We start from the raw sequence: 27,941 nt of genomic DNA on the forward strand, positions 1-27,941 counted from the left end.
TGATCATTTAAATCTAGTTAGGATACATACATCTTATCCAATGTTAAATATACAGTAGGCCTATGGCAGTGTGTGTGTGTGTGTGTGTGTGTGTGTGTGTGTGTGTGTGTGTGTGTGTGTGTGTGCCCGTGTGTGCCGTGTGTGTCCGTGTGTGCGTGTGTTTGTCTATGAGCGTGTGTACACGAACACCTGCACAAATGAACACTTTATAAAACTAATCTTAAATAAGTTTACTAGTTTTATTTACAGTATGTTAGATGTACAAACAATAAAAAATATACATACATTTATTTCTAAGACAAGTGAAAAAAGCAATTCTATTTTACAAAAGTTTTTTTGTCCCCCTAATCAGTTCACTCTATAAACCAATTTCTCTGCACAATTGGAGAGTGAAGAATTCTTTGGTTGCTGCATGGGTCATAATAAAAACGTCTTTATACAAAGACATTTTGATTGAACAATTGGTGTTTCATGAAAGCCTAAGAGCTGCTATATACCGGTAGCTATTTGGAACATAAAATGTGCTTCAATATAGGAGTAAACATTACATTATATTGAAGCAGCAAACATACAAGGTGTAAAGCCTCATTTGTAATCAGTGTCGCTTGCTATAAAAATCTGTTATTTTCGGCAAGCGACACCTCACGTGGTTTGAGTATAAATGAAACTTAAGGCAATTTGTCAGTACTACATACAGTATATGTGTCAGGAATGTATTTGCTACAATACATTAGCATTTAATCTAAAACTTTGTACATCATATACAAGACATTCAAAAGAATAATTGCTCTTGTGGTGTCACTACATAACCTGTAGTGCTATAACATTCCCCCAAAAAGGTCATATTTGTGCTGTTTGTTTATCAAATTCGGCAGTATTTCTCCAATTAATTCTGCTGTGTAGGCCTATGTGAGCCATGAAGCAGCCTATGTTATAACTAAGATTCACGCTATATTGCTGACATTCAGTATCCCATTAGCTACCATAGTTGAATGTCTCCACACCGTGCGTGCAATAAGAAACATTCTCATAATGTTGTGATTTAGCAGTATTCACATATTGTAGATACTATGATATGAAAATAAAGACTCTCATCAGCTTTGTCCAAATACTAAGAAGTCACATACAATCAAGAGTACCACTATAGATTTTAAAGTCTGTGAAAAGCCAAATTTTATAGGCTGTCACACAACATCGTTGCTCACCATAACTGATTTCCATGGAAATCTGTTAATTACACCGCACAACACTATCGAGTGACAGAGTATAAATTAGGCTTAGGTCTTACATTTTGTGTAATAGGCTATGTTGTATAACACATTACAATAAATGGAACCAAGAGAAAAAACAACTATCAGAGGCTGCCCATTTGTCAGTACCATGTTTGAAAACATCATTGTGTCCTTAGTCCTTCTTAAAGGTACTATTAAACCTGAAAAGTCCACTTGGTTGACTGCTTTCATCACTCCTTAAGGATCAATGTACTACGTTTACAGTTTTTCCATGTGAGAACAGCTTTTCTAAAGTCTGCTTTCCAGTTGGTCAGTGGATAACATACAGTAGATACTGCGGCCAGTATCTCATATAAACATTATATGAGATTTACAAAAAGTAACTTGGTTAAAAGTCACCATATTAAGGACGAAGGAATCTCAGTACTTTAGAGCGTAGGAATCGTATGAAGGACTTGGGGAACATTTCTCTTGACTCTTGCGCTGTATAGTTGAAGAAGTTCTGTGGGTGTGCCAGAACATCAAACAGTGCCTTCATAAGTTTCTTGTCCTGTAGAGAAAGGTTGAATATGTATGAGAACTTTAAAAGTAAAGACTTTAAATCTAATATGAACCACACAAGTCTATAGTTCTCCAGAAGGTACTATATGCACATGTCATTTCTGTGATAATGTGACATGCATCTTTTTCAAAATAGGATCATGTCCAAAACCAAGTTCGGTACGAAATTGGCTCATGAAACATTCCTCGACAGTGTTTCATTTTCTAATGTACAATCTTTCCATGAGAAATGTAATCATGAATAGCAGTAAAAGGACGGGATATAGAATGATAGTATACTCCACAATGTTTACCTTGAGAATTTCCTGGTGATTCTCTGATGCATACAACCTTCCATCTCTGACTATATCTTCTATTAATTCTTGGTAGTCCTCTGGAACAAACAAAAGTACATTAACAGCTTTTAGTGCAAGCAATATTGTTTTCCTTTTTTGCACAGGCGTACAAAGTACATTCAATAATAACACAAAGTGAAATTCTTCTCACCGTCATATGTTACATATGGGACTTGGAAGCCTTTCCCACTGTTCCCCTCGTTGGATTTGAACTGTATCCAGAGTCTCTTGGAGCGAGAGGTGAAGGCAATGGGGCGTTCGTATGTCTGACAGGTTTCATAAGTTGTCACTGAGTTGGGGAGAGCTGTGGAGTCAGGAAGTGGATCAGTTAGCCGTTGACACCCTCCATAATGTATTCATGTGAAGGTATAATGATCGTTTACTACCAGCCACACAAATATGGGCCATGCCTTTGCCATCTGGCCAGTGATATATATCAATGACATCAGGGATCTTCATATATGGGCATAAAAGGGATACCCATATATGGACTGTCACTGTGATATCACCTGTGATGTCACAGTGACAGTATGAATATCCAGGGTTTGATCTTTGATGAGGTGATGTCACGTGACATCACTTCCTGTACGGAAGGAAGGAAAGAAGGAAGGACGGACGGACGGACAGACGGACAAGCTACGACATTTCTCATGGTATACTGCGACCTTCGGTCGCAATGAAAACCGGCACATCTTGTATCTCTGTCTGTCTGTACGTCATGCCTGACACTGTAATTCTATGGGTTTGTCTGTGGTTCTTTGGTTTTGTCGCTGATGTCACTGTGATGTCAGGGGAACCACTCTTAACAGAATGGGTTTGCTGCTCTGACATCACGCTCTGGCTTGATGTCCCTTTTATGCCCATATATGGAGATCGCCGATGTCATCACGAGTCACACTTGCAAATTAATTACGTCCTTGTCCGTTTTATGCCCATATATGGAGATCCCTGTCCCGATGTCATCAATATTAAGCGCATATCTGGGAATGCCCATTTGGTAATGCCCATATATGGGCATGTTCTGACATTAAATTGTTGACTATCATGCAGGAGTCTCCATATATGGGTAACTGGTCCGATATATATCACTGGCCAGATGGCCAAGAATTGGCGCGACCTTGCCTCACCCTTTCGAGGTTGCATGTCGCCCCGAGGCGTCTTACTAGTCCTATATTAGTATTACTATTACTATATTACTACAAGACTAGTGTAGTTCTAGTAACACTGACACTGACACTTTTTTTGATTGACTACTATATTAGTCAGAGATGTAAACATGAGGTGGTACAGTAAGAGCTACTTAAGAGGCTGAAACACAAAAAGGTCCAGGGAACTTGTTTCCATTGTGGTCCTATCTATTCGCTTCATCAACATAGCATAAAAAAACAATAATACATGTCATCAACATATACAAACACTAAACAGACCCCCCACTGTAGCCACACAAGACTTGAGTTATTAAAAAATGCATCTTGATGAAAGAAAGAAAACAAGGAAAACAGGTCAGATATGTATCTCATCAGGAATATTTGACACATCTCACCTGTTTTTCTTCTATCTACATTCATACTCGTTAGGTATTTTGTCCTTCTCTTTATTATTTCTGTTATATGATGTTTTGCATAGTACTGTGCGTATCTTTCTGTCATTTAATGTCTCTATGAATTGAGGATCCCAATGTAGACCTTGTATCTGAACTGTACTGTCTGCAAACAAAGTATCAAATTTAATCAGTCAATCAGCACAGCACCCACGCGGAATTTTTGCACATTTATAGGAATACCAGAACGCACGCCCCAAAACACAGGCGCCTTGGGCGTCTCTCCGGCGGAACGATAGAACAGTCTCTGCCTGGTATTCCCACAAGCCTTGAGATTCACAGTCTCTGTTGACATTTTTAAAAGCAACCTCAAAATGCTCCTATTTGAACAGGCGTTTGTTGTTGGTATTTGATTTTAATTTTGTATTTCTTAGTAACTAACTGTATAGCCTTTTTCTTTCTTACTTACTTGCCTTGTTTTTATTGTTTTCTCTTTCAATGCCTGTAAAGCACTTTGTGAGATCTCTCTGTAAAAGGTGCTATATAAATAAAATTTACTTACTTACTTAGTTACTTACGTAACCTTGGTAACCTAAGCCTAAACTCAGGGTTGTCGCACCAAATTCTGGGCGCTGTGTTCAAGGATTCACTGCGGCCCCCCCATGAATGTTCTTCATAGGTGATGGGGTTTAACCCATTTAGACTGGGAACGCATTATATTAATAGCAGATATACAAGCTCACTGCGAGCTTGTAGATCTGCTATTTTTGAAAAATCGTGATTATTTGTGCAAGTCTTTGAATATTTCAAATCCTTATAAAGGTTTTTTGAAAAACTTATGTTTGTATGTCAGTGGTGCTCAAACCTTTTCATTTATTTGGCCACAGACCCCCATCTAAAAATATTTATTTCCAGGGACCCCCCAGAAGCAAAACTTTAGTTGCTTAAATAGTACATATATTCAAAGATTTGCACACATTTTCCAGACTTTTTCAAAAATAGCAGATCTACAAGCTCGCAGCGCGGCACTCTGTGCCACGCTGTGAGCTTTTATATCTGCATTTTTTCAATATATAAAATAAAAGGGCCCTCCACCTTGGGCCCTAGTGACTCAGTCCGACTTTCCCCCCCCCTTGTGACGCCCCTGCCTAAGCGGTTAAACCTAACCTTGTTCCTAATCTTAACTTTGGTAAAACAGTGCCAAAACCTAATCCAATTCCTGATCGGCGAGAGGTTGTTGGAAAAAAATTAGGGTGGGCGTGTTTTGGGGCGAGCGATCTGGTTACGCCAGGGCTGCACTGCAGCCATCGGGCGTCACGTCAATGTCAACGCAGGGAACGTTCCCTTTTTAATTAATGAAGGGTGCTCCATTGCCAACGTTACGTTCGGTGACGCCCGCTTCGCCCCGGTTCATTATTTCAGTGGTCGCAACCTTTTCAGGCCGTGACCCCCAAAATAATCATATTTTAACTGGGGACCCCCACCCCACCCTGACGAGTACTAAAAGCCTCTAATTTGTCACAATATGGTCAAAATTGTCACTTTAGAAATGTGCAGATACCCTATATACGTACGTACACTTAAACTTTATGTGGTTTGTTTACTGTTGAGTGAGAAAACAATTAAGTCAATCATCTGGGGACCCCCCAAATAATTTGGGGATCCCCCTGGGGGTCCCGACCCACAGGTTGAGAACCACTGCATTATTTGACGCTGGCACGACGCTGTCTTTCTAGTGGAGCCCTGGTGTTAACACCATTTAGGTAGGCTGGGGATTCCAGTTTGAAAGTAGCTAATAACCACCTGATGATGTAATATCCATATATGAAACTCACATGTACACAGCACACACACACACACACACACACACACACACACACACACACACACACACACACACACACACACACACACACACACACACACACACACACACACACACGCGTGTGCACACAAACAGAGAGCTGAGACTCACAGCTTTTTCTCATGACTAGGTAGTCTCCACACTCATCTTCAATAGGGAGGAAGATTTCTGGGACAACAATAAGGATCCTGCGTTTGGGCGGTGGGTTGATGGTCCAAGTGCATTCCACGTTGGCCGGGTAGTTCCCTGGGTAGTTGGGGGACTCAATGTAGCCAGTGAAATCTCCCAGCTCACCTCCACACTGTCGGTCTGTAAAGTAACAGCACAGTGTCAAATACTTTACACCCTCTTGCTGTACCAATGCTAATTTTATAGAGCAAAAAATGCTAAAGTGGAACACAGAAACATTGTAAGTATTATTTAAAAAAAGAAAAGTACTAAGTATGAAGGAAAAATAAAGATCTGTGCAATAATATGAAAACAAGCACGCATTCAGGCAAATTCATTGTGTACAGACAGACAGACAGACAGACAGACAGACAGACAGACAGACAGACAGACAGACAGACAGACAGACAGACAGACACACACACACACACACACACAGACAGACACACAGACACACAGACAGACAGACAGACAGATAGATAGATACTTTTGCACTGCATGATGTTGGTGGAGCCATCAAAGTCAGTGGTGGTATTTCCAGGGCAGGCTGTGCAGTAATTCTGTCCAAACTCGACTTGATATGTACCCATGGGACAGCGGATACATCTGTGCGTGCTGGTGTTGTAGTAATGTCCAGGTGAACACTGGACTACAGAGACCAAAAAGATCAAGCAAGTCATTAAAAAAATTAAAAGATCATCCAACAATAAATCAAGAAAATCAAGATCACTTAGTTCAAGTGTGTACTGACAACATAAGAGCTGCAGGGGGCAGCAGAGTCTGCTAATATTCAGCAGAATTATAATCCCACAACTCTAATTGGTGAGACAGATGAGTCGGTGGTGGAAGAAAGTACTCAGATTTTGGACTTGAGTAAAAGTATCAATACCATAAAGCAGGGGACTTCAACGTTTTCAGGCCAAGGACCCCTTAAGCTGAGTGAGAGATTAAGCAGGGACCCCCACAACCTTTTCGTAGACTCCATATAGTTTCATTGTTTGACAGCACAATCATCAGTGTATTTTGTATTCATGTCAAATAATGTTTTCAGATATTTAACCACTTGAACTGTAAATACTTAATAAACTTGACCTTTCACTCTGTACTCTGTACTCTTTTTCCCCTCTACACCAAACCCCTTTGCCGAAAATAGCTCATCTACCAGCTCTCAACGCCTCGCAGCGCTTGTGGATCTGCTATTTTTGGCTAAAGTTCTCAGAATATGAACGTTAGGGGTCAATTGGTTAATATAAAAAAGGATAAAAAAGTTTCTATCACACAAAGATTTGGAGGACCCCCTCCCCTGTTGAAGACCCCTGCCATAAAGAAATACTATGTTACAAGTAAAATAACTATTTTCCAATTAGTACAAAAGTTAACAGCAGCATAATAATAAAGAAAAGTAAAAGTAATCATTATGCAGAATGGCAATTTCAGTACAGAGTCACATATATCATGTTTTTGGACTATAATTATTAATCGTTAACCACTTCAGCTCTATTTTATACTAGTCTATTTAAAAAATAAAGAAAGTTTAATTAATTGCAAATTAATAATGTGATACATTTTTAATACTGCAAGTAAAGCTGTCAAATGTAGTGGACTAAAAAGTTCAACATTTGTTGAGATGCAGTGGAGTAGAAGTATAAACCAAAGTATCAAGAAATGGAAATACTGTAAAGTAAACGTACCAAGAAATGATGTACAGTACTAGAGTAGTGGATTATTGATTATTGATGTAGTAACTTCACACCTTTGCAGATGATGATGAACCCTTACCTTTGGTTTCACACTCCTGAAAGGAGTCGGCTCCACTGCGTTTGGTGACCAGGTTCCCTCCACAAGTGAAACAGGAGGTGCGGCCCACTTCTGGCTGGTACGTTCCCAGAGGACAGGGCAGGCATGGGATGAATCCATCATGAGAGTACTGACCTGGCGCGCACTGACCTAAGAAAACAAACACACATGGTCAGGTCGGAGCTGCAGCTGCTAAAGACTATGATTTCTTTCTCTTTTTTTTTTTTTTGAAAATCAAAAAGATTCTCTCTCACGTACAGTATGAGCATTTTATTTTTCTCAGCACATTTTAAATCATAAACTTAAACTTAAACAAGATTTTAAACATGACCTATGGTAGCCAAGTCCCCAGAACAGCGCCTTAACCACTTAATGAACAGCGAAAATAGGCATATCTATACACAGCATTGCACTTTTTCTTTTTGCCTAAAATGACATGCCCAAAATAGGGACGCCAAATTGAAAGTTGAGAATTTGCAGTCAGTACGTTAAAAATCCAAATTGTCTTTTCATGTGGTGACATATACAGTATGAGTTCCTAGCCTCTAGGATGTGTCCCCTTACTATTGGGAGACAAAGCACACGGCAGACTTAATTTCAATGTGGCCACAGTGATGTAACGCCTGCTATCTTTTTACTGAGCCACCTTTCACATGTCTCCTTGGTGACTTTTACTAGCTGGCTGCCAGATAGCTCCTCTTGTTTAGTCTATCAGTGGTGGAAGCAGGAGATTGGATCTGGGACAGAGCCAAACAAGCGGACGGTGATAACAGTAGTAGAAGAGACCAAAACATGGTGGCTCATTTTCCTTTGATTCAGCACTGGGAAGGGATTGCGTTAAGCTTTCTGAATTCAAATACATCTTAACCGATCTCAGCTCTGGCTTCTTTTAACTTTATACAAAGCAGAACATCTGCCAGGGAGATCTTTATCGTAGCACTATTGCTTCCTGTGTGGTTCATATAACAGGACATGATTTAAAAACACTCCAAGATTGTATTTTAGAATATCAAACCGTGAAGGAGAACCTTTCTATGATCTATCAGGATCTCTTTTCTATGCTATGATGGAACAGTTGACCACCCACTGGTGAATAGAGGTTATTGGACATCATATCTACTCAGGATGTTTTCCTAGGAGGTGAAGGTTAGGCATACGCTATCATTTCATGGTAGAGAGAGAAGTTGCATTTACCAAAATAGAAAATTAAAGTCTGCACACTCCCAAACAGACTTTAACGGATTACCACCAAAGTGACGTTTCAAGCTTGCTAGCTCTTCCTCAGACAAAGTAATACTAAATACTAAGGAACTGCACTGGTCACACAGAGAAGGCATCTAAATGGTTAGATTTTCTTAATAACCCATCGTTCCTCTTCATAGACACTGCATGCTATGTCATGAAGCAGGAGTGATGTGGTGTTGCCACTGTAATTATTTCAAAGTCTGCAGCTCTTAACCATAAATTAGAATCACTGATGCGGCGTCTTGTCTAACCTTGCCTTACCTCCACATTCTGACATGTTTCGAGCTCCGACCGTTTTGGAGCTCTCTCTTCCCTCCGGGCCAGGGCACACCTCACAGGACATCTGTCCCTCCTCGTCCTGATAGGTTCCAGCTGGACACAGAACACACCTTCCATGATCCCCGTCGTAGTACGTCCCCACACTGCAGCTCACTAGCAGAGGGAGTGGAAATTGAGCATCATTAGATCAAGAATAAAACTCATAGAGACTTAAATGAAGTAATAGGGTTCCAATAATTTGTTGTGACCTGAGCACCCTTTGGTTCACTCTGACCGGCCCTTGTAGGGTTAATGGCAAATTACAAAATAAACACATTTTCTAATTTTACCTCAAGCATGGACTAAAGCTGCATTTATTTTATTTTGAAGTTTTTTATTCACGTATATGGACGCAATGCGTACATCAGCATGTGTGCATGATCATTGGATGTTGTCTCAATAACAAGCAGATGGTCAGAATTGGTTACACGTCAAGACGACCTGCCCTACATTACCCATCAAAAATGGCTAAAGTGGCAAAAAAAAAAAGAAAAGTCGATGCTGAATGCCGGGTTTTCAACAAAAAATGTACTGCTAAGTATTTATTTACTGAAGTCGGAGGTAAAGTCGGGGAGCACTGCCTTTTGGCCCGGCCCTCCACAATATTTTCTGTTGTTCATGTGGCCCCATGGAATAATTGCCCACCTCTGATGTAGAGTATCTAGACTGCAGTAGTATTTCTTTCTCCTTTTATGTCCTGGTTTAAAGATACTTTTATATAGCAGTGTGCAGAAATAGTTCAATTAGAAGCTTCCCTGATCAACTGTTGACTAATCAGAAATCAGTGATCAGGTCAGGTCAAGTACCAAAGAGACAAGATAAACATATCAATTGGAAAATATCACAGCTGTATTAGTTAATAATCATTTAAAATGGCAGAGGCAGAAAATAAGCTTTTGTTATTAGCCCAATAGCCTTAAAGGGATATTTCACTTCAAAAACAAATAGAAGAATAAGAAAAATAAATAATAATGTTATCGTCTACTCAGTCTTTTGTGAGCCCCTCAGACAGTTTTTAAGTTTCTTGATGCAGTATTTAGATATTTGATGTTAATTGTATCACACATGCCCCCTTCCTATACAAACCCATTGTAACTTCAAACACCATTTTAACCATGTTAGAAACTATGTTTTTATTTTTTTAATATCCTTTTAATAGATTTAGTTCTATACAAGTTGTACAGTGCCAATGGGTGGTTTATTTACAAGACTTATATTGCAGTTGAGGTGTGTGTCATGATGCCACAAAGTATTGAAGAGATCTCCTTGAAGTAGTGAAGACAACTTTCAAAATGACACTGAGATACAGTATATCAGGAGAGCAGTACTCATGTAATAATTTTACATGAGGAAATGTGACTATATTTACAGCGGACATAGAAGCATATTAAAAACTAAAGCATAGGAAATAAAAAAGTCTGAGTACATTTTACGGGGCCTTAATAAATTAATGTCTAGAACATATGATTATTATATTTCTTAGTTCTGTTCCAGTGCAACTGTTTTCCTACATGACAGTTTGTCATTTCACAGTAGGTTATAGTCTATGATTAGAGTTGGTTTGATGATCATTGATGTTCATTAGTTGTTGGTTGACATTGGTGGTTTAGATGTTGAGTGGGCCCCAATCAAACGTTCCTTCAGGCCACAGAAACGTGTACACAGAAACTTGCACATGCAAAGACAAGTGCACACGTCTTCTTCCATAGTAGCATGCACACACACATGCACGTACACACACTGGGATGCGCGCACACACACACTCACACTCGCGCGCACATGAGCATGCACGCACACACACAAAGACGTGGATATAGAGACCCAGTGTTAAGCTGTTAAAAAACCTTGCAAATCAACCTGATGCAGCTATGCAAAAAATTCAGACAACTAAGAGCGTCGAGCCTCTCCACAGCTGCCTTTGTGTCCCACATCAAACAAGCCCTAATACTTCATAAAGCATGGCTGTGCACGGTGGAAGAGCACTTAATACTATCATAAGTACCAGAAGCAGACACGGAGGCAAATCAAAGGGAGTATTTGCCTCTTATCTCACAAAAGTGCATACACTTGATTAAAGGGATGAGCACCATTTTGCTTTGGTTTCTAACTTCTAGAGTGATGCCTTTAATTAATTTTGGAATTGTTTCTGTCTGACGGTGGTAAGCACTTCATAACTTGAGAGTTGTGGCAGAATAAATCATATATAAGGCCTCCAGTCTAATAAGTGCCTCAGTGGTAGCCTTTAAGATGTGCCTCTTGACTAGAGAACCACCATTTATAAAAGGCCCTGACACACAAAAGCTTTAACGTACATCCATTATACATGGCTCAGCAAATTGTTAGATTTTCCTTCAAAGAAAGAAAATGTAATTCTCTCAAGAGCAGTTCATTTTTTGCAGCCTATTGTTTACTCTGAATGACCATGAGGAGCCACCACTGCATTGTCTTCAAACAGCTTTTATTTGACGGAGGGAAGGAGTAAGAGAAGAGAGGGAGTGAGAGGGAGAAAAAAAAAACCTTGAAGCCTTTCAAATGCAAAGAACCAATTCTATAGAGTCCTCGAATTGATGGCCCCAAAGAGGTTTAAAAGACCTTTCACCTCTATTCAACTCCCCAGTCTTTGCCTACTTGATGACATAGGAAAACACTACGCTATCACAGTGGTAAGGAGCTGAACCCAATAAAAGGGGTCAGGTTTCTGAATCCCCGCATTCTGCTTGGACCAATCGCTTCTTGCGCCCATCAAGCAGAAGCCCAAACAGCTGATGCTAATTGATTCCCATGGTGTGGCTGAAGTCAGCTCTCTTCAGCAGTTTAGTGGCTGGGGGTCATGCAGAGTGGCCCTGCCAGGGGGGCGGGGGGCGTGGGGTGTGGGGGGGGCATAGCACTCAAACTGCCAGCTTGAATCAACAGCACTTCCTAAACATCTCCAACATTAAAACAAACATGCAAACAACTTGACTACAACAATCAAAGACGGGAACGAGTAGACATAAGCTCGGTTCACCACGTACTTTCTATGGGCGACAGTGTACGAGAACTTGCGCTCTACCAGAATTACCGCATAAGGAAAGACATCAACATTGGGTTATTTTAGATTTAAATTACACAGGTTGATTCAAAATGAAATGACATGAAAACAATCGAGTGAGAGAAGTGCCAAAGATTACAAATACCAAATATTTAAATATTTAAACAGATTGTGTTAAGAATATGCATGTATGCAAGATTAAGAATGTATTTTAAAAAGATCAGGATCCAACAGTAACAGGAAAGAGAATAGTGCTTTCAATATACCGTAGTACAGAAGAATAGGAGAAAAGCATAGCCTTTCTCTTTAGTGTGACGGGGATGTTGTTGTTGGGGGATAACTTTAGTCTGCTCTCCTGAGGCAATGAGAGCAAGCCCCAGTGGGGTTTACAATGGAGTGGGCAAACTGAAAAGACTAAACTGCACTCAGAGCTAAGCCAGAGGGAGGGGTGGGGGTGGAGGGAAAAATATAGCTCCTTTAAAGGGGTTAAGAATGCCTTTCAGTCCCCCCCTTCCCAAATTACATGTCTGCACCCCTGCCATGTCCAATAGAGACTGCTTAATGTTGACCTGAAAGTGCGATGCTGGAATCAAGATACAAACACACTGTGGAACATGAAAATAACCTACAGCAACAGTTGATCATGTCAGCTCAGCTCGGCCACTTTTACTTGAATGTTGTTTGTGAGTCAAAAAGCAGAGGAAAACATTCGTAAGCCCTGTGTTATAGTTCATGGTACGACAGTGTCTCAACAAAAATAGCGATTCTGCAATCTGACGCGTCACGATGCAACACGCCAGTTTATGGACTGACTGTTATTTCGCCTATAATGACGTGCCCAAAACAGGGACGCAAGGTTGAAAATGGTTAAATTAATTTATGTGTGATCAAGTTCAGCAAACTGTGGATACATTTCAATACTTTTCGTTTAATTGTGTAAATACGTTCATCAGCAAATTACAGGACTCCTCTCATTGCCCAACAGAAGTACAATGCCATCAGTAATCAGTGTTAATTTAACTCATCCTTTTTTACACTCTCTGACCTTTCTTTGTAATAGTTCAGACAATTCATTTACTAAATTACTAATTCACTAAACTGTTTGGGCTGGCATTCTTCTAATCTACACAGTATTGATTGGAAATTTGACACATGAACAACGGTTCATGGTTTCATCATGATTCCTAGGGTCATGCGGTGAATATTCTGCAAATGTTACATGTCCATTTGGTCATATTTGTATAATCTCAGAGTTAACATTGGAGATTTTACTGTGGAGTCCCTTTTCTGTCTACACCAAATCTCTTTGCTGTAAATAGCCGATCTATCTGCCATTTTCGTTGAATGTTCGTCCCAGAATTGAGGCGCTAGGTTTCAGGGGTTAACTTCCTGCGAGGCCCTAAACTGGGGGCGCATGTGTATGTTAGCCAGAGAAAACACACATTCAGTTCACTAGCACTGACAGTGTGTCTTACACTTAATGAAAGAATATGAGCTGGAAGTAAAAGAGGGCCGGGGTGGGGCTGCCATCACCCTTTATGTTACACTTTATCCCAGGGAGATGCTGGAAGATCTTGTGGCTGGGAGAGCCAACAACAGCCTCTCTGTTCCTCAATGCAAGTTCTCCCTCTCCCCTCTGACCAGCTCATTACAGCATGTCTGCGAACCAAATATGGCAGTCATCTGGCCAACACCTGCTCCAAATCCAATCATTAAACCAACTTGTCTAAATATATCTCACTGGCATGGACTACCTCAATTACTTAAAGACATGACTATGAGACAACCTTGTGTATAAGAACCAGTCAGGGCCACTGCTGCCTTTTGATAGGTTGAACATAAGTGTTTTGGAGCAGTTCACTTTACTCGAGAGATTTTCTTCAGAGACGGAAACACACCAAAACTGTAAATTGTGCTTGTCTGCATTGAGTGTTGAGCTGTTGAAGAGTGGAACTTTGCATTTTTACACTCTCAGAATTAAATGAAATTGATTTTACTACGTAGAAAATAAAAACGACTCACCACACTTCCTGCCCACATGCACCTGTCCTGCCACGCAATGTTCGGGCATCTGTACCGGTTGGCCTAGACTCTTGGCCAGCTCGTAGTCAGAGCCTGCAAAATGAAGGTGGAACTGCTCCCTATTGATGGACTTCCTCAAGGTTCTGATGGTCTTCCTCAGCCTCTTCTCAGAGCGCCGGCGCACACAGCTCAGGTCACAGCTCTCTGCTGAGAGAAGCACTCAATACCACAGCTGCCTTTGGAGAATGATAGCATAGGCATAAACCAACACTACAATTCATATAGTACCTACACACACATGCTTTAAAAGACAAAACTACTACTTTGGCTCAGGAAAGAAATGATTTCAGCCACTGCCCGTAAAGGAATCAGGGGAAACTAAAACACCTCGACCCTGCGTCTCCACCTAGAACCCACCACCACCATCACAGCAGAGTCAAAACAGGAGATACTTTAACAGGTTGGTTGGTTTAGTGATAGTGACCAGTATGCAGCAGGGAAAGACAGAGAAGAAGCAAAGGGTGAGCCCAAGAGGCAGAGGTCCCAGGGAGGGAGGGAGGCAGGCAGGCAGGCAGGCAGGCAGGCAGCGCAGAGAGACCAACCTGTTACCTCCTCTAGGTTCACATCCAGCTCAAACTCAGCCGTGATAGAGGATCCTTCCTCCTCGCCGGCCTTCCTGCCGTGTCGGCTCCGAGCGCGTCGGCCCATCGAGGAGCAGTGCAGGCTCACGTAGCTGAACTGCACATTCTCAGTGAAGAGGAGGGACTTGGTATCTGTGGACAATTGGAGACAACCCCACACAAATCACACAAATACAGAGGGCTTTCAACGTAAAAATATGTTCCTTTTAGGCAGGGTGTTTAACTGTACTTGTACTGTACTACTTTTCAATTGTATTGACTATACTTGTACTGTTCTCCATTTTTGTCTAATAGAATAATCAATCACACATATACCACAGATGCCATTTGATACAAAAACTATTGATGTCAGGGCCACAGATGCCATTTAATACACAAACAATTGATCTACACCGTAGAGTCCTCGTCCAAATGGACCCATAAGGCTGCATTTGGTTCCATTTGTAAACTCTCAGAGATCTCATTTGGATCTCTGGTGGTCCCCACACCCAACATTGAGAACCAGTGCTGTAGCACACAGCGGCTAAGGGCAATCATTAATATGACGATGGTCAGTGTCTTTTGATGAGAGGACACTCAATTATGTAATTTCAGTGCCTGTGGGGGATGTAAATGTCCACACAGGAACCGTTTGGAGAAAAGAAACTAATGACACCATCGGAAGTCTGTTTGATTGATGGCTAAGTTGGACCCAAGTGAAAGGCGTGCTATGGCTAATTACATTTTCCCCTGTCAGTGCCAGACAATGTGCAGTGCTGAGACTTTCAAAACATTTTAAAACCACAACACTCTCCCCACAAATGTCTTTCACATTTGGCTATAATTTTGGTTTACATTCAAGCTGGCTTCAGGTTTGATTAATTAAGATTGTTATATGAGATGGCACTTTGGGGAGAGACTTCCAACTGTAATTTCAGCCTCCTGTTTTGAAAGGTTGTTAATGGTGTGATACAGGAACTTCTGTACCTGAATGTGCACTGTTTAGGGTCTCTTTCAGTCTCTCTTGACTTCGTTTCAAGTTGCACTTCCCCGTGCCAGACCTGAAGGTGGCTGTGGTCTTAATACGAGGAACACCTGACATTTCTGGTCCTGTGAGACAAAGGCGCAAAAAAAGCATGATGGAATCCCAAGGGAAAATCTCCACAAGTTTGACTTATCAATACATCAAATGAAAACAACAGATGCCTGTGTTGTTATCAAGTTGTTTGTTTGGTTTGTCACTGGGTGGACAAATAGAGGCTGATGTAAATCTGTGATGTTGTCTACTTGCCCAAGCAATACGAGCCGCTGTGGTTCCTTTGTGCTTCAGCCAAGCAGGGCAGAGGCATTCCACAGGTCACAGTATAGGAATCCTCAGTCCCTGAAAAGACACATGGGGCCGTGACACAGAGACCAACGCAGACAAAAGTTAGAACCATAGACGTCAGGTCACCAAAGGCAAACAGACAGCATGTAGGAACATGAACCGCTGCTCTGGCAGTCCAGAGTTGTGAACGATGCAAACAACTAATCAGTGGTGGAAAGTAACTAAGTACATTTACTTAAGTACTGTACGTAAGCACAATGTTTACGGTATTTGTACTTTACTTGAGTATTTCCAATTTCCAATACTATTACTTCTACTCCTCTACATCTTGGATTCAAATATTGTACTTTTACTCCACTACATTTATTTGAAAACTATAGTTACTAGTTACTTTGCAGATGTAAATTATAATATTATAAAACGTAGATCTGCTATTTTCAAACATTTAGTACTTTTACTTTTGGTACTTTAAGTACATTTTGATGCAAATAATTTCATACGTTTACTCAAGTATATTTTGAATTCTGGACATTTAGGGTGCCCTCACACCAAAATACCTATGAGAGTGGAATCCGCGTTCCGCCAATGCATTTCAATGAGAAGGGAGCGTTTTTTACAGAAATCCTCTGCTGTCATGAAACCGCTTCACTCTCATTGAAATGCATTGGCGGAACGCGGATTCCACTTTCATAGGTACTTTGGTGTGAGGGCACCCTTACTTGTAACGGAGTACATCTACAGGGCAGTATTGATACTGTTACTTAAGTACAAAATGTGAGTACTTTTTCCACCTCTGCAACTAATGAACTGGCTAAAAGCAACTCACCACTGCTGATATGAACTTGGGACTGGCATGTCAGGAAGCAACGGTCACCTCCCTCCTGCTTGCTGCAGTTCAAGGTGGGTTTAGAGGGGGGGTTCGCAGCGTGTAAACCCTCAGTCTCTAGATAGAAACCACAACAAACTCCAAGGTAAAAAGATAACTTTTGATTGTAATGGGGGTGTGGGGGGAGGCACATCAAAATGAAGCATCGGAGTCATTAAGAGCAAAGCACAACATTTCAACAACAGCGATAATTCTATAGTGTTTCAGTTTGTTCATCAAGCCCAAGATAGAGAATTAAAGAGAAAAAAAAGGCAACAGAACTCAAAGTATCTCCTGTTTTAGTCCCCCAAGTTCCAGTCCAAAACATGAAATAGACCACATTTCACACATCAAACACTTTCCTCCCAAAGTGGTAGCATGAGATCGAACAGAACAGAAGTAAGAAAATGCCTCTTCTACGGGCAGGGGCCCTGGCTTACCAATACAATCCTTTTTGTTCCAATGTAGCTTATGGCCAGGATGGCAGTGGCACTCAAACCCACCCATGGTGTTCTGACAACTGTGCTGACAACCTCCGTTATTCACACTGCATTCATTTATGTCTGGGTGGAGAGAGGCAAAAAAAATGAAATAAATGTAATTTTTTCCAACACGTACTGTACATAAGATATTGCTGCTGTCAGGCAGAAACCTTGTATTTTTCTACTTTTAATGCTATTTAGTAAATTAATGCCCTACTTCATCAAACAAGAATGTCACTCAAAAAGTAAGTTCACAACGGATCGCATCACAGGTTCTTTTTACCATTTCCTGATGAATGATGTTGGACATACAAGGTTTCCACCCGACAACCACGATATGTAGAAAACATTTATTCTGATTGACAAGAGAATAGAAAAACATCAGACATCTACTATACAATTGTGTTTGATGCCAACGCTGTTTAATCACTTATGCCCTGTTTTATACTTCGTCGTGTGACTTTTCGCACGGGAAAGTTCGCCTACGCCTAAAATACGGAGGGCCAAGTTGAAAGTGGTTAAAGTTCCCCCCTCCTCCGTGTCTCACCTCCACAGTGGGCCAGTCCATACAGGGTGTAGCCTTTGTTGCAGACGCATTCAAAACTGCCTGGGGAGTTCACACACGTGTGATCGCATGTTCGCGCAAAATAACACTCGTCTATATCTGTAATCAAAGGCAAATGACATGGTGGTACGGCAGTTAGATGCACTCTTCATTAGGAGGGGTTTCCCGCCCCCACAACACAAACACGCACGCACGCGACACACACAGACACGCACGCACGCACACATGCGCGCACACACACACACGCATGGATAGAACTGTCTCCATAATAGGATAGCTCAAAAGATAGCTGTTAAGAGAAAATGGATGTTTTGTATGTTTTTCTATTGATGTTTTCGAAAATCCAGTAAAACACAGTAAAGGGGGGACGGGGGGGGGACGGAGGGAATTCATCAAGAAGAATCTTAGTAGCAGTGATACTGGGATATATACTGTGTATCTACCTTGGCAAGATCTCTCATCGGTCAGCAGCTTGAAACCTTTCTTACAGTTACACTCGAAGCTGCCAATGGTGTTTCTGCAGAACTGCTCACAGCCGCCGTTGTGTAGTTCACACTCATCAATGTCTGTGGAGGAAACGCAAGCATTTCATAACTATTTAACCAGACGTATGACCTTTACACACCAGGAGGCGTGACATTAAACAATCTGAAAATGCGTCTGTGAAAATAAAAACAATACTGGTGTGTAAAAGGCCTATTTACACAGACAGGTCTTGTGTTAGTTTTTCCAATTATCAGAGTTAAGTCAGTGTACTGTTATGGAATGGGAATAGCAACAGATTGACGTTTGATTTGTACTTGAGCGTACTGGGTTCTCACACCGAAAATAGGCAGTCTATAAGCTCACAGCGTGCCGCGACGACACTGTTTGTGAGTTTGTAGATCAGCTATTTTTGTCGTGAGACACAATGTGTAAGCATGAATCAGGCTTTACTCCTCTCTGTGAATATCGTTGGTGGACTAACAGTAGGGCTGTCACGATTATGACATTTTACATTACAATTAATTGTCACTCAAATAATTGCGTTACAATTACATTTCTGTTTGGCTTTTAGGCTTTGAAGTTGCACATGGCAGATATGATACATAACCTAAATATACAAAGAAATTACTTTATATTTAAAAAAAGAACATTGATAGTGGAAATAGCCGATCTACAAGCTGAGCTTGAAGATCTGCTATTTCCACTATTTTGGAAAGTGTTTGAAAATATATTAAACATTTTCAACATGGAAACGATTATGATGATTATGACAAAATAATTGTGATTATGTCAAATAATTGCGATTGGACAATTATGTAATAAATGTGACGGGCCTAACAGTCTGACCTTTGCATGATTTGGCGTCGGGCTGCAGCGTGAAGCCCACAGGACAGCTGCAGCGTACACCTGTAGAGGTATCTTTACAGGTGCAGTCACACCCCCCATTGTTCACGGCACAGGTCTCTGGAATGACAGGACACAATGTTCAATGTACTCTACTGATTGATCTGCTCCAAAGTGGTGTAATGTTCCCCATTGATGATATAATAATCCATATAGTGAAATAGAACCTTCGCTGAGACTCATACAAAGCCTCGATCACACTGCGAGGGCCACTGAATTTCCATAAACAGGAAAGAAAATAAAAAATAAAATGATACTCCATAGATTGAGCAGAACTTTTGCTGCAAACTTTAACCTCATGTTTATATCTGTTCCCATACATTTCATTTAGCTGCCTCATATAATTGCCTTTTGGAATATCTGACCTGCTGCTTGTATTATGTATCATTTATTTCACTGCACTTTTATAAGGAATATGAAAATCTGACCTGTTTTCTTGTTCTATCCTTCTATTTCTGTTCTTATTCCCTTTCCTGATAACTACAAATGATGGGAGTTGTACAAACAAATAATTCCACCCACTGTCTTACACCTACAAACCTGTGATGTGACAAGAAAAGATCAATTCAGTCCCACACTTAAAAGCTTCAGGAATGTTAGGTGTAAATTCCTGCCCCAGCGTCAGATAACAGATGGTCTCTAATATATAGACCAGAATATATTATTATGTATGTTTATATTATACACATACATACAGAGGACATATTTTCAACACTTTCCTGAATGAAATGCAAACATGTGAAATGTGCCACACTGACACAAATGCATATCTTTCAGGGAAGAAATCGGGTGTGAGAAAGAGAGGGTCCATAGTCATTTCACAGTTTGGTTTAAAGACTGAGGAATGCATTGGTTTACTGGCCATTACTCATCTCCCCTCTTGAACACTACCAGATAAACTCAGCTCTATACACCAGGGGTCTTCAACGTTTTCAGGGCAAGGACCCCTTAGTCGAGAGAGAGAGATGAAGCAGGGACCCCCCGCAACCCATAGATACCATATAGTTTCATCGTTTGATTGCACAATCATCAGTGTTTTTTGGATTCATGTCAATGTGTTTCCAGATATTTAACTACTTGAACCGTCAATACTTAATAAACTTGACCTTTCACTCTGTACTTAGTCCGCTCTTTTCCCCTTCTACACGAAGCCTCTTTGCCGAAAATAGCCGATCTACAAGCTCACAACACCTCGCAGCGTGAGGCGTTGTGAGCTTGTAGATCTGCTAATTTTGGCTAAAGTTCTCAGAATATGGCCACTAGGGTTCAAGTGGTTAATATAAAAAAGAGTGAAAAAAAAGTTTCTATCACTCAAAGATTTGGAGGAACCCCTGTAGTAGTAACTCTGAGGACCCCCTAGGGGTCCCGGACCCTGAAGACCCCTGCACTACACAGCAAAATATAACTCTGAGAGTGTATAACGGTAACCAAATCGGTCCATTGTCACTCTCAGAGTCACTCTCAGAGTGACAAATGTATAAATGAACATTTTACTGTGTAATATCATCTGAAACCATGCAGCTCACTGATTTGATGTAAGAGTCAGTGCATAACTAGCATGCTTGTGTGAACAGAACTATTACCCATAAGCAGCCTCCTTTTAACTCGTTTGTCAACCTCAGTAAACAATGTGATGTTGTGATCCGACGACTCCGTACTGGCCTCATCTCTCTCTGAGACACAAACACAAAATAACACTGATCATTTAAAAATTACATTTCTCTCACACATAATTGTTGAAACAGGCATTTGTTTTTTTTGTTTTTTTGGGGGGGGGGAAGAAACCTGCACTTTTACAAAGTTATGTTAATAAATAATATCCATATAAAGCATGTCATGTAAGTCCCTTCGGGTGTGTGTAACCAACCAAAACACCTGAGGAGGTATATAACATGTAGTGTCTTGGTGATACATATCGTTGCTGTCGGGCAGAAACCTTGTATCTCCATATTTCTTTTAATGATTCTTTTCTCCCCGTAGATTAATTACCTACTTAACAAGATCTTATGACTAAATAATAATAACTACATTGGATCCATTGAAAAATAGGTAATTCTTTTCCTTTTCCTGAAAAGTAACCGTTTCGCACATACAAGGCTTCCACCCGACCATATAGCAGAGTAGATGGAGCCAGGGGTGTCGCACCAAACTCTGGGCCCTGGGTACTTTAACTATTGAAAAACAGCAGATATACAAGCTCACAGCGTGGCACCGAGTGCCGCGCTGCGAACTTGTAGATCTGCTATTTTTTTTTTATCGTGAACATTTGTGCAAGTCTTTGAATATTTCAAATCCTTCTTAGGTTTTTTGAAAAACCTATGTTTCTATGTCAGTGGTGCTCAAACTTTTTCATGTGAAGGTCCTTATTCATACAGCTGAGGCCCTCTGCAGTGGACAGGGGTACACAATGAAACTCCACCCTCAAAATGATATATTTGACCACGGACCCCCATCTCAAAATATTTAGTTCCAGGGACGCCCCAGAAGCAGAATTTGAGTTACAAATGTTCACTTAAAAAATAGATATATTCAAAGATTTGCACACATTTTCACGATTTTTCAAAAATAGCATATCTACAATCTTGCAGAGCGGTACTCTGTGCCGCGCAGTGAGCTTGTGCTGCTATTTTTCAATAGCTAACATATAAAATAATTAAGGCCCCTCCACCGTGGGCCCTAGTAACTCAGTCCCACTTTTCCCCCTCTTGTGACGCCCCTGGATGGAGCAGCTAGATGAGACAACAGTGATAATCCTGGACCCCACACAGGTTGCTGCTGTCTGGAGGAAGAGATACCTGACCGCTGCATCTGATAGCGCTTCCTTATCACTCACTGCTATTGTGAGTCATAAGACAAAATGTTCACTGAATATAATAAGGAGACCGGTGAGTTGTTTAGAGAGATATGTCACTTTGGCTCCATGTTTTTGAGTCCCGCTCCCAGGCTCTAATATTAGCAGTGTCTGGAATGTGGATTCATCACAAAAGAAATCGAGGCACGGAAATTACATGGAATGTGGGGATGACTACCCAGTGAAAGTTTGTAGGAGTAGGAGTGTAGAAATTGACTTGTTAAGTGTAAATTCTTACACTTTCAGGAGTAAATTAACACTCCAGACATGACTCTATAGATCAGTGGCTCTCAAAGTAGGGCCCAGGGACCCCCTGCCTTGAGGGGGATCCCCAGGGGTGCTCAGCTAAATGATTGATGGTTAGGAACCTAATGGACCCTTGCATGTCTGTAACTCTGAGTGTGAAGAAATGGAACCAAATAGACCCGTCCATTTGTACCTGTCCATTTGTACTCTCTCAGAGGGTCCATGGCCTAATCTAATGCATACAAAACTGGGGGTCCTTGCAATTAAAACGTTTGAGAAGCACTGATGTAATGATGATTAACTGCAGTATGTTACATGTTGATCATTTCACAGCTTTGTCTGCAGCTGTTGCTCACAGACAAATTGGGGTCAGGACTTACCGACGCAGGACCTCCTGTCAGGGTGCAGTTTATACCTGACGTGACACTTGCAAACGGGGCCCTGCTCTGTGTCTTCACAGATGTGCTGACAGCCCCCGTTGCCGTGGTTACAGGTTACTGCCGGGCCAACAACAGAAAACCTTGGGTCAAATAATCAGCTCAATGCCTAAAGTCAACTGTGTTTGTCTAAACAGGTATAATGCAAACAAAGCAAAGCCTGAATTAATATGTACTTAGTTGTGCTCCAGTGTCGCGCGCACAAGAGACTGCCAGTCTAACGCGCTCACAGCACGTTGGCACGAGTCGACACTGTTGCGCATGCTAAGCATAAATCACGTTTAAGCTTCATACGTACGCGTGCAGCCTCTCTGGTTCCTGGCCAGCTCAAACCCTGGGCGGCACTCACACGCCACTCCCCCTTTGGGGGTCTCTTTGCAGATGTGGGCACAGCCGTGGTCCTTATTCATACAGCTGAGGCCCTCTGCAGTGGACAGGGGTACACAATGAAACTCCACCCTACAGCTTCTGTATCGTTGCAGTCGGGCAGGAACCTTGTATCTCCTTGCGTATTTTTGTTTAGTAAATTAATTAATTCTGAGACGGAACCATTGGAACACAGGTTCTTTCTTTTTTTCCCCTGAAAAGTAAAGATTTTGGACATACAAGGTTTCTACTGACACAGTGACAATAAACAGATCCTATTATAATGAGATTCTCCAACATAGTGGATGCTTAGTACAATGCAATATAAATATTCCACTAATTTCCGCTTGTCTTTTGTATTGTGTGTGTGTGTGTGTGTGTGTGTGTGTGTGTGTGTGTGTGTGTGTGTGTGTGTGTGTGTGTGTGTGTGTGTGTGTGTGTGGGAGGGAGGTGCATGCATCTGTGCATATGCAATGCACGCAGTGTATTCTTCTTCACGCGCATTTCCGCAAAGAAGACAAAATAAAATGTATGGCTACACAGTAGGAACGTTCTTCTATGACTAAGGTGACCCAGAGCCAAAAGTTGAGGTTAGTAACTTTTGTTCCCTCGGACACAGAGAGCTTTTCCCACAGCATGAGACCTGTAGGACAGACTGCAGCAGATAAAGCCTCAGAGAGGGGACCCAACTTAAAAGATGTCAGCCCTCATTGTGCTGTCAATCATAGCCTTGTATGTGGGCATTTGAAAATTAGCCACATGATTATGTGTTCTTCCTTGCACAGCTTAATATATTTGAAATCACACGCACGCATGCACACATGCGCGTGCATGCACGCATGCATAGGACCTGAAAAACTTGGCTGAATGAATAGCCAATGAATAGCAAGACCTTCACTATTGCTATATGAACAAAGCTTAAGCCTTAAGCCTTAAATAGTGAGATTGTTGCCAATCTACAAACTCATAATGCATCACCATCAGATATTCTTTCTATTTCAAAAGGTCTGATATTGTTGGGAAATGTATGTGATGACCTAATGGCCAAATTATGGATGTCAATTTATCCATGCGAAATTGTATAATGGTTGACTCACTATAAATACCCTGATACACGTAGCAATTTTTTCATCAATATAAACCAGCAATGACCAGAGGCGTCAATTGGGTATGGCTAGGTGTGTGTGTGTTGCCATACATTGGCTAAAGGGGAAAAAAATAAAATGTACCTCCTAAAATAAATCCATGCCTGTTGATAAGGTATGGCAACATGACTGGTGTCTTGCATGCGTGAAGGCACAAAATGATTAATCCAATGACGTTGCCAATGGCCATAGCCAATTGACGCCTCTGGTCGTTGCTGGTTGATATTGATGAAAGAATTGCTACGTGTATCAGGGGCACATGCTGTTGAACAGGTACCGTGGCCACTCACCCACAGAGCGGTGAATGCAGGTGTGCTGGTTGTCACTGAGGAAGAAGCCTTCTTTGCAGTGGCACTCATAACTGCCCATAGTGTTGACACATGTGTGTTGGCACCCGCCATTGTTGAACTTACATTCATCCACATCTAGAGGGAAATGGATTTGTAGTAATTAGTGGCAGAAACGTGTAGATGTAATGTGGAATGTATTTGATGAAAGTATGTATTAATGTAGTTTCTTAAAGCGTTTGAATTATTCGTTTATGGGACCAATATGGTATGTTTGTGTTCATTGTTCGCAAACATCGCATGTGTAAAAACATGAAACACATGAACTGTCATATACTTTCAGACAGTAATGTTCAAAGCAGAGACACATTTTGGTCTAAACAAACTTAGGTGTGCGCTCCTCCGTTTATGCTTTCTTGAAACTATCTACATCTAGCAGTAATGATGGATTTTGTGCGTCTATCGCAGGGGTTCTCAAACCTTCTTAGGCCGTGACCCCCAAAATAAACATATTTGAACTGGGGACCCCCACCCTGACAAGGACATATTTGAAATGGGGACCCCCATCGGTTCCACAGATAAATATTGTGAAAATAGCAGATCTACATGCTCACAGTGAGCATGTAGATCGGCTATTTTCACAATGTTCGCCTCTTGCTTACTTAATATTTGACAGTTTGACCAGTTTGGTATTAAAACAGTCTTGAAAGTACTTCTTAAATTGTCACTTTAGAAATGTGCCGAAACCATGTATACACTTATACTGTGTGTTGGTTTGTTTACCTTCGAGTGAGGAAAATAAATGACATTAAGCTAATCATCTGGGGACCCCACAAAATAATTTGGGGTCCCGACCCCAAGTTTGAGAACCACTGGTCTATCGCATGAAAAATAAATGAATAAATAAATGAATTAATATGTCCATTTGTGACGCTGAGAGCCTACAAATGTAAACAAACGGACCCATAATGTGTATGCTCTCAGAGTTTGATTAACACTAGTGTTTCCACTTACCCAGCCCAACTATAAACATGATCTTTTCAGTCAAAGCTGTCTCACTTCATCAGTTATAGAGTTATTTACAGTATATTTTTGTTTCTTACCTATACAATTGTGTCCATCGTGGGCTAAATTGAACCCGTCGTGACAAGTGCAGCGATAATTGCCTGGTATGTTGTTGCATTCATGTACACAGCCACCGTTGTACTCCAGATCACATTCGTCTGTGTCTAAAGAGGAAACAAGGTCAACGCAGGTGAATGTTTAACATTTGATGTTGAAATGTTCAATCTAACCATAGTTAGATCTTCAATTATGAGCCTGAGCTAAACTTGTCACTTGTAGATGGTAACTTTTTCACTAGTGGAATATAAGTACTCAATTACTTTAGCTATAGCCTACTCTTACTTTACTTTAGTAGCCTACTTCGATTTTTGATACTTTATATAAACTACTCCATACATCTCAGAAATATTGTACTTTTTACTCCACTGCAATTATTTGATAGCTTTGGTTAGTTAGATTTATTAGCCAATACAAACATAAATTAACTGATAAATTACTGTATGTGTTATTAGGTTAAGCTACCCCAGGAGCACATAAAGTAATAAAATCAGTCCCAATTACCAACTGCAACATTTAAGTAGTAAGTAAGTAAGTAGAAGAAAATACAAAATAAAAAATATGCACCATTCTGCATAACAAGTACTTTGGCACTGAAATACATTTGGATGTCAACACCTTTGTAATGTTGCTATAACTTTTAATTAAACAAAGTAGGCTATTTCAACATTGTGGTGTTGATATCTCCTCCAGTAAAAATACATCTGAATAGTCCCACTTGTTCAACCATTGGATAATCTAACCACATGCAGCTATGGACCGTTTAACCTATACATAATATTCAATCTATGCTAGATGGTTGGTCACCATCCATGTTGTTGAAAAGACAGAACCTCGGCAGAAAGTTGACCATTACCTTCACAGTGTTTGCCATCTCCTTTAAACCCAGCTTTACACGTGCACTTGTACGAGCCTTGTGTATTCTGACAAATAGCATCTATGTGACAGCCATCACTTTCCTCTGCACATGGATCTATTGAAATACACGAGACAGAACAATTAACAAAGTATTATAACAATATTAAAATTGAGATCTCTAGCTGATTCTGGCCTGTGTCCATTCGTAAGTCTGAGTGTAGGCTGTAGTCAGATGTAGCTAATTTTATATAGACCACTAGGCTATTAAGATTTTAAGATCGTGAGAGGTTCAGAACAGATCTCAAAATTTCTTTCCCAAGAGTAAAAACGTCAACTGGTGCGCCCATCAACAATAGCCAGCAGTTTGTAAGGTTCACGGAAATACTGTATATTGCTATCAAATCTTATAAAAGGCTATACATTCGAATACATTTAATTTTAAACAAAATACTTTACCGAAATTCTGTTTAGTCAAGTGCCTATTCAAGTTCCACGACAGGGTTCGCCAATGAATAGAAATGATTGCTAATAATCACGGGCTACTTTAGAACTAAACATAGTGGAACAAGCGCGCAGTTCTTGCGTGCGTAAAGAAGAGTCCTTGACTGGAAAAACGTAACCTACCTCGATTCTGTGCGAGCGCAGCGCTTTGGCGAGTATTTAACAAGAGCAAAAACAAACACAAGTCCCTTGAAATCCAAACAGCTCCCATGGTGATATGATCACACTTTAGAGGTCTCCAAGAAAGGACGCGTTTCTACTGAAGTCGTGACCGAGTGGCCGCCTCATTTTCATTCTAGCCTGTCAATCTGTTCACAAGGGCTTTTTAGAAAGAGAAAGGACCGTGCGTGAGTGTGTGTGCGTGCGTGCGTGTGTATGCGTGTTTGTGTGTACGCGCGGCCGAGAGGCGCGCCCACAGACTAAAAGTAGGCCTAGGCATTATATTTGTAGGTACACGCACGGAATTGAATTTGACATTCAAACACAAGAGAAAATATGTTTTCTACCCAAAGGTAATGTAAACACTTCCTGGCAGTGCTTTCCCCGAAAGAAAGTACATTTCTATTTAGTTAATCTAAGCCTACTTCTCCTCTTTCTCGGCATTCCATTGAGCCATGCTGAAAACTGTGAAAACGAAAAGAAAAACAGTGGAAGTCATGACTTTATAGGCTATTTTACACTCCAGTGTTAAACACTTTTGTGGAGACTTCAACAATGGTCAGTGTCAGGTTTGGAATCTGCCTGTTGTATAAACACTATAAATCACT

General features: G+C 40.9%; 1 protein-coding gene across 2 annotated transcripts; it reads right to left on the bottom strand.

The window, feature by feature from the left end:
• Positions 1-218: 218 nt before the first annotated feature.
• On the bottom strand, positions 219-27,496 carry scube2 (signal peptide, CUB domain, EGF-like 2). 2 transcript variants are annotated; one of them, XM_080730641.1, is made up of 23 exons: positions 27,298-27,496; positions 26,672-26,788; positions 25,797-25,922; positions 24,697-24,831; positions 23,194-23,319; positions 22,839-22,955; positions 20,945-21,034; positions 19,305-19,421; positions 18,416-18,538; positions 17,955-18,071; positions 17,366-17,488; positions 16,887-17,003; positions 16,025-16,114; positions 15,721-15,843; positions 14,716-14,886; positions 14,114-14,317; positions 9,004-9,174; positions 7,480-7,647; positions 6,188-6,349; positions 5,644-5,841; positions 2,280-2,432; positions 2,087-2,166; positions 219-1,782 (listed from the first exon to the last, which is right to left on the bottom strand). In XM_080730641.1, exons 1-23 carry the CDS (start codon positions 27,383-27,385, stop codon positions 1,636-1,638), a joined length of 3,063 nt encoding a protein of 1,020 aa, XP_080586767.1. In that variant the 5' UTR covers positions 27,386-27,496; the 3' UTR covers positions 219-1,635. The 2 variants fall into 2 exon arrangements, with proteins under 2 accessions (XP_080586767.1, XP_080586766.1); XM_080730640.1 differs by having other exon boundaries at positions 14,114-14,320.
• Between the last annotated feature and the right edge of the window lie 445 nt (positions 27,497-27,941).

The sequence above is a fragment of the Nannobrachium achirus genome, assembly GCF_963921795.1.
Source record: "Nannobrachium achirus genome assembly, chromosome: 7".
NCBI lineage: Eukaryota > Metazoa > Chordata > Actinopteri > Myctophiformes > Myctophidae > Nannobrachium > Nannobrachium achirus.

Bases quoted from the DNA above. Each gene is read 5' to 3' on its own strand.
- scube2 (XM_080730640.1), bottom strand. From the start codon at position 27,385: ATGGGAGCTGTTTGGATTTCAAGGGACTTGTGTTTGTTTTTGCTCTTG. The intron at 24,832-25,796 runs GTAAGAAACAAA...ATTTCCCTCTAG, and splicing joins CGATGGACACAATTGTATAG to ATGTGGATGAATGTAAGTTC. The intron at 5,842-6,187 runs GTATCTATCTAT...GTTACTTTACAG, and splicing joins CAACATCATGCAGTGCAAAA to ACCGACAGTGTGGAGGTGAG.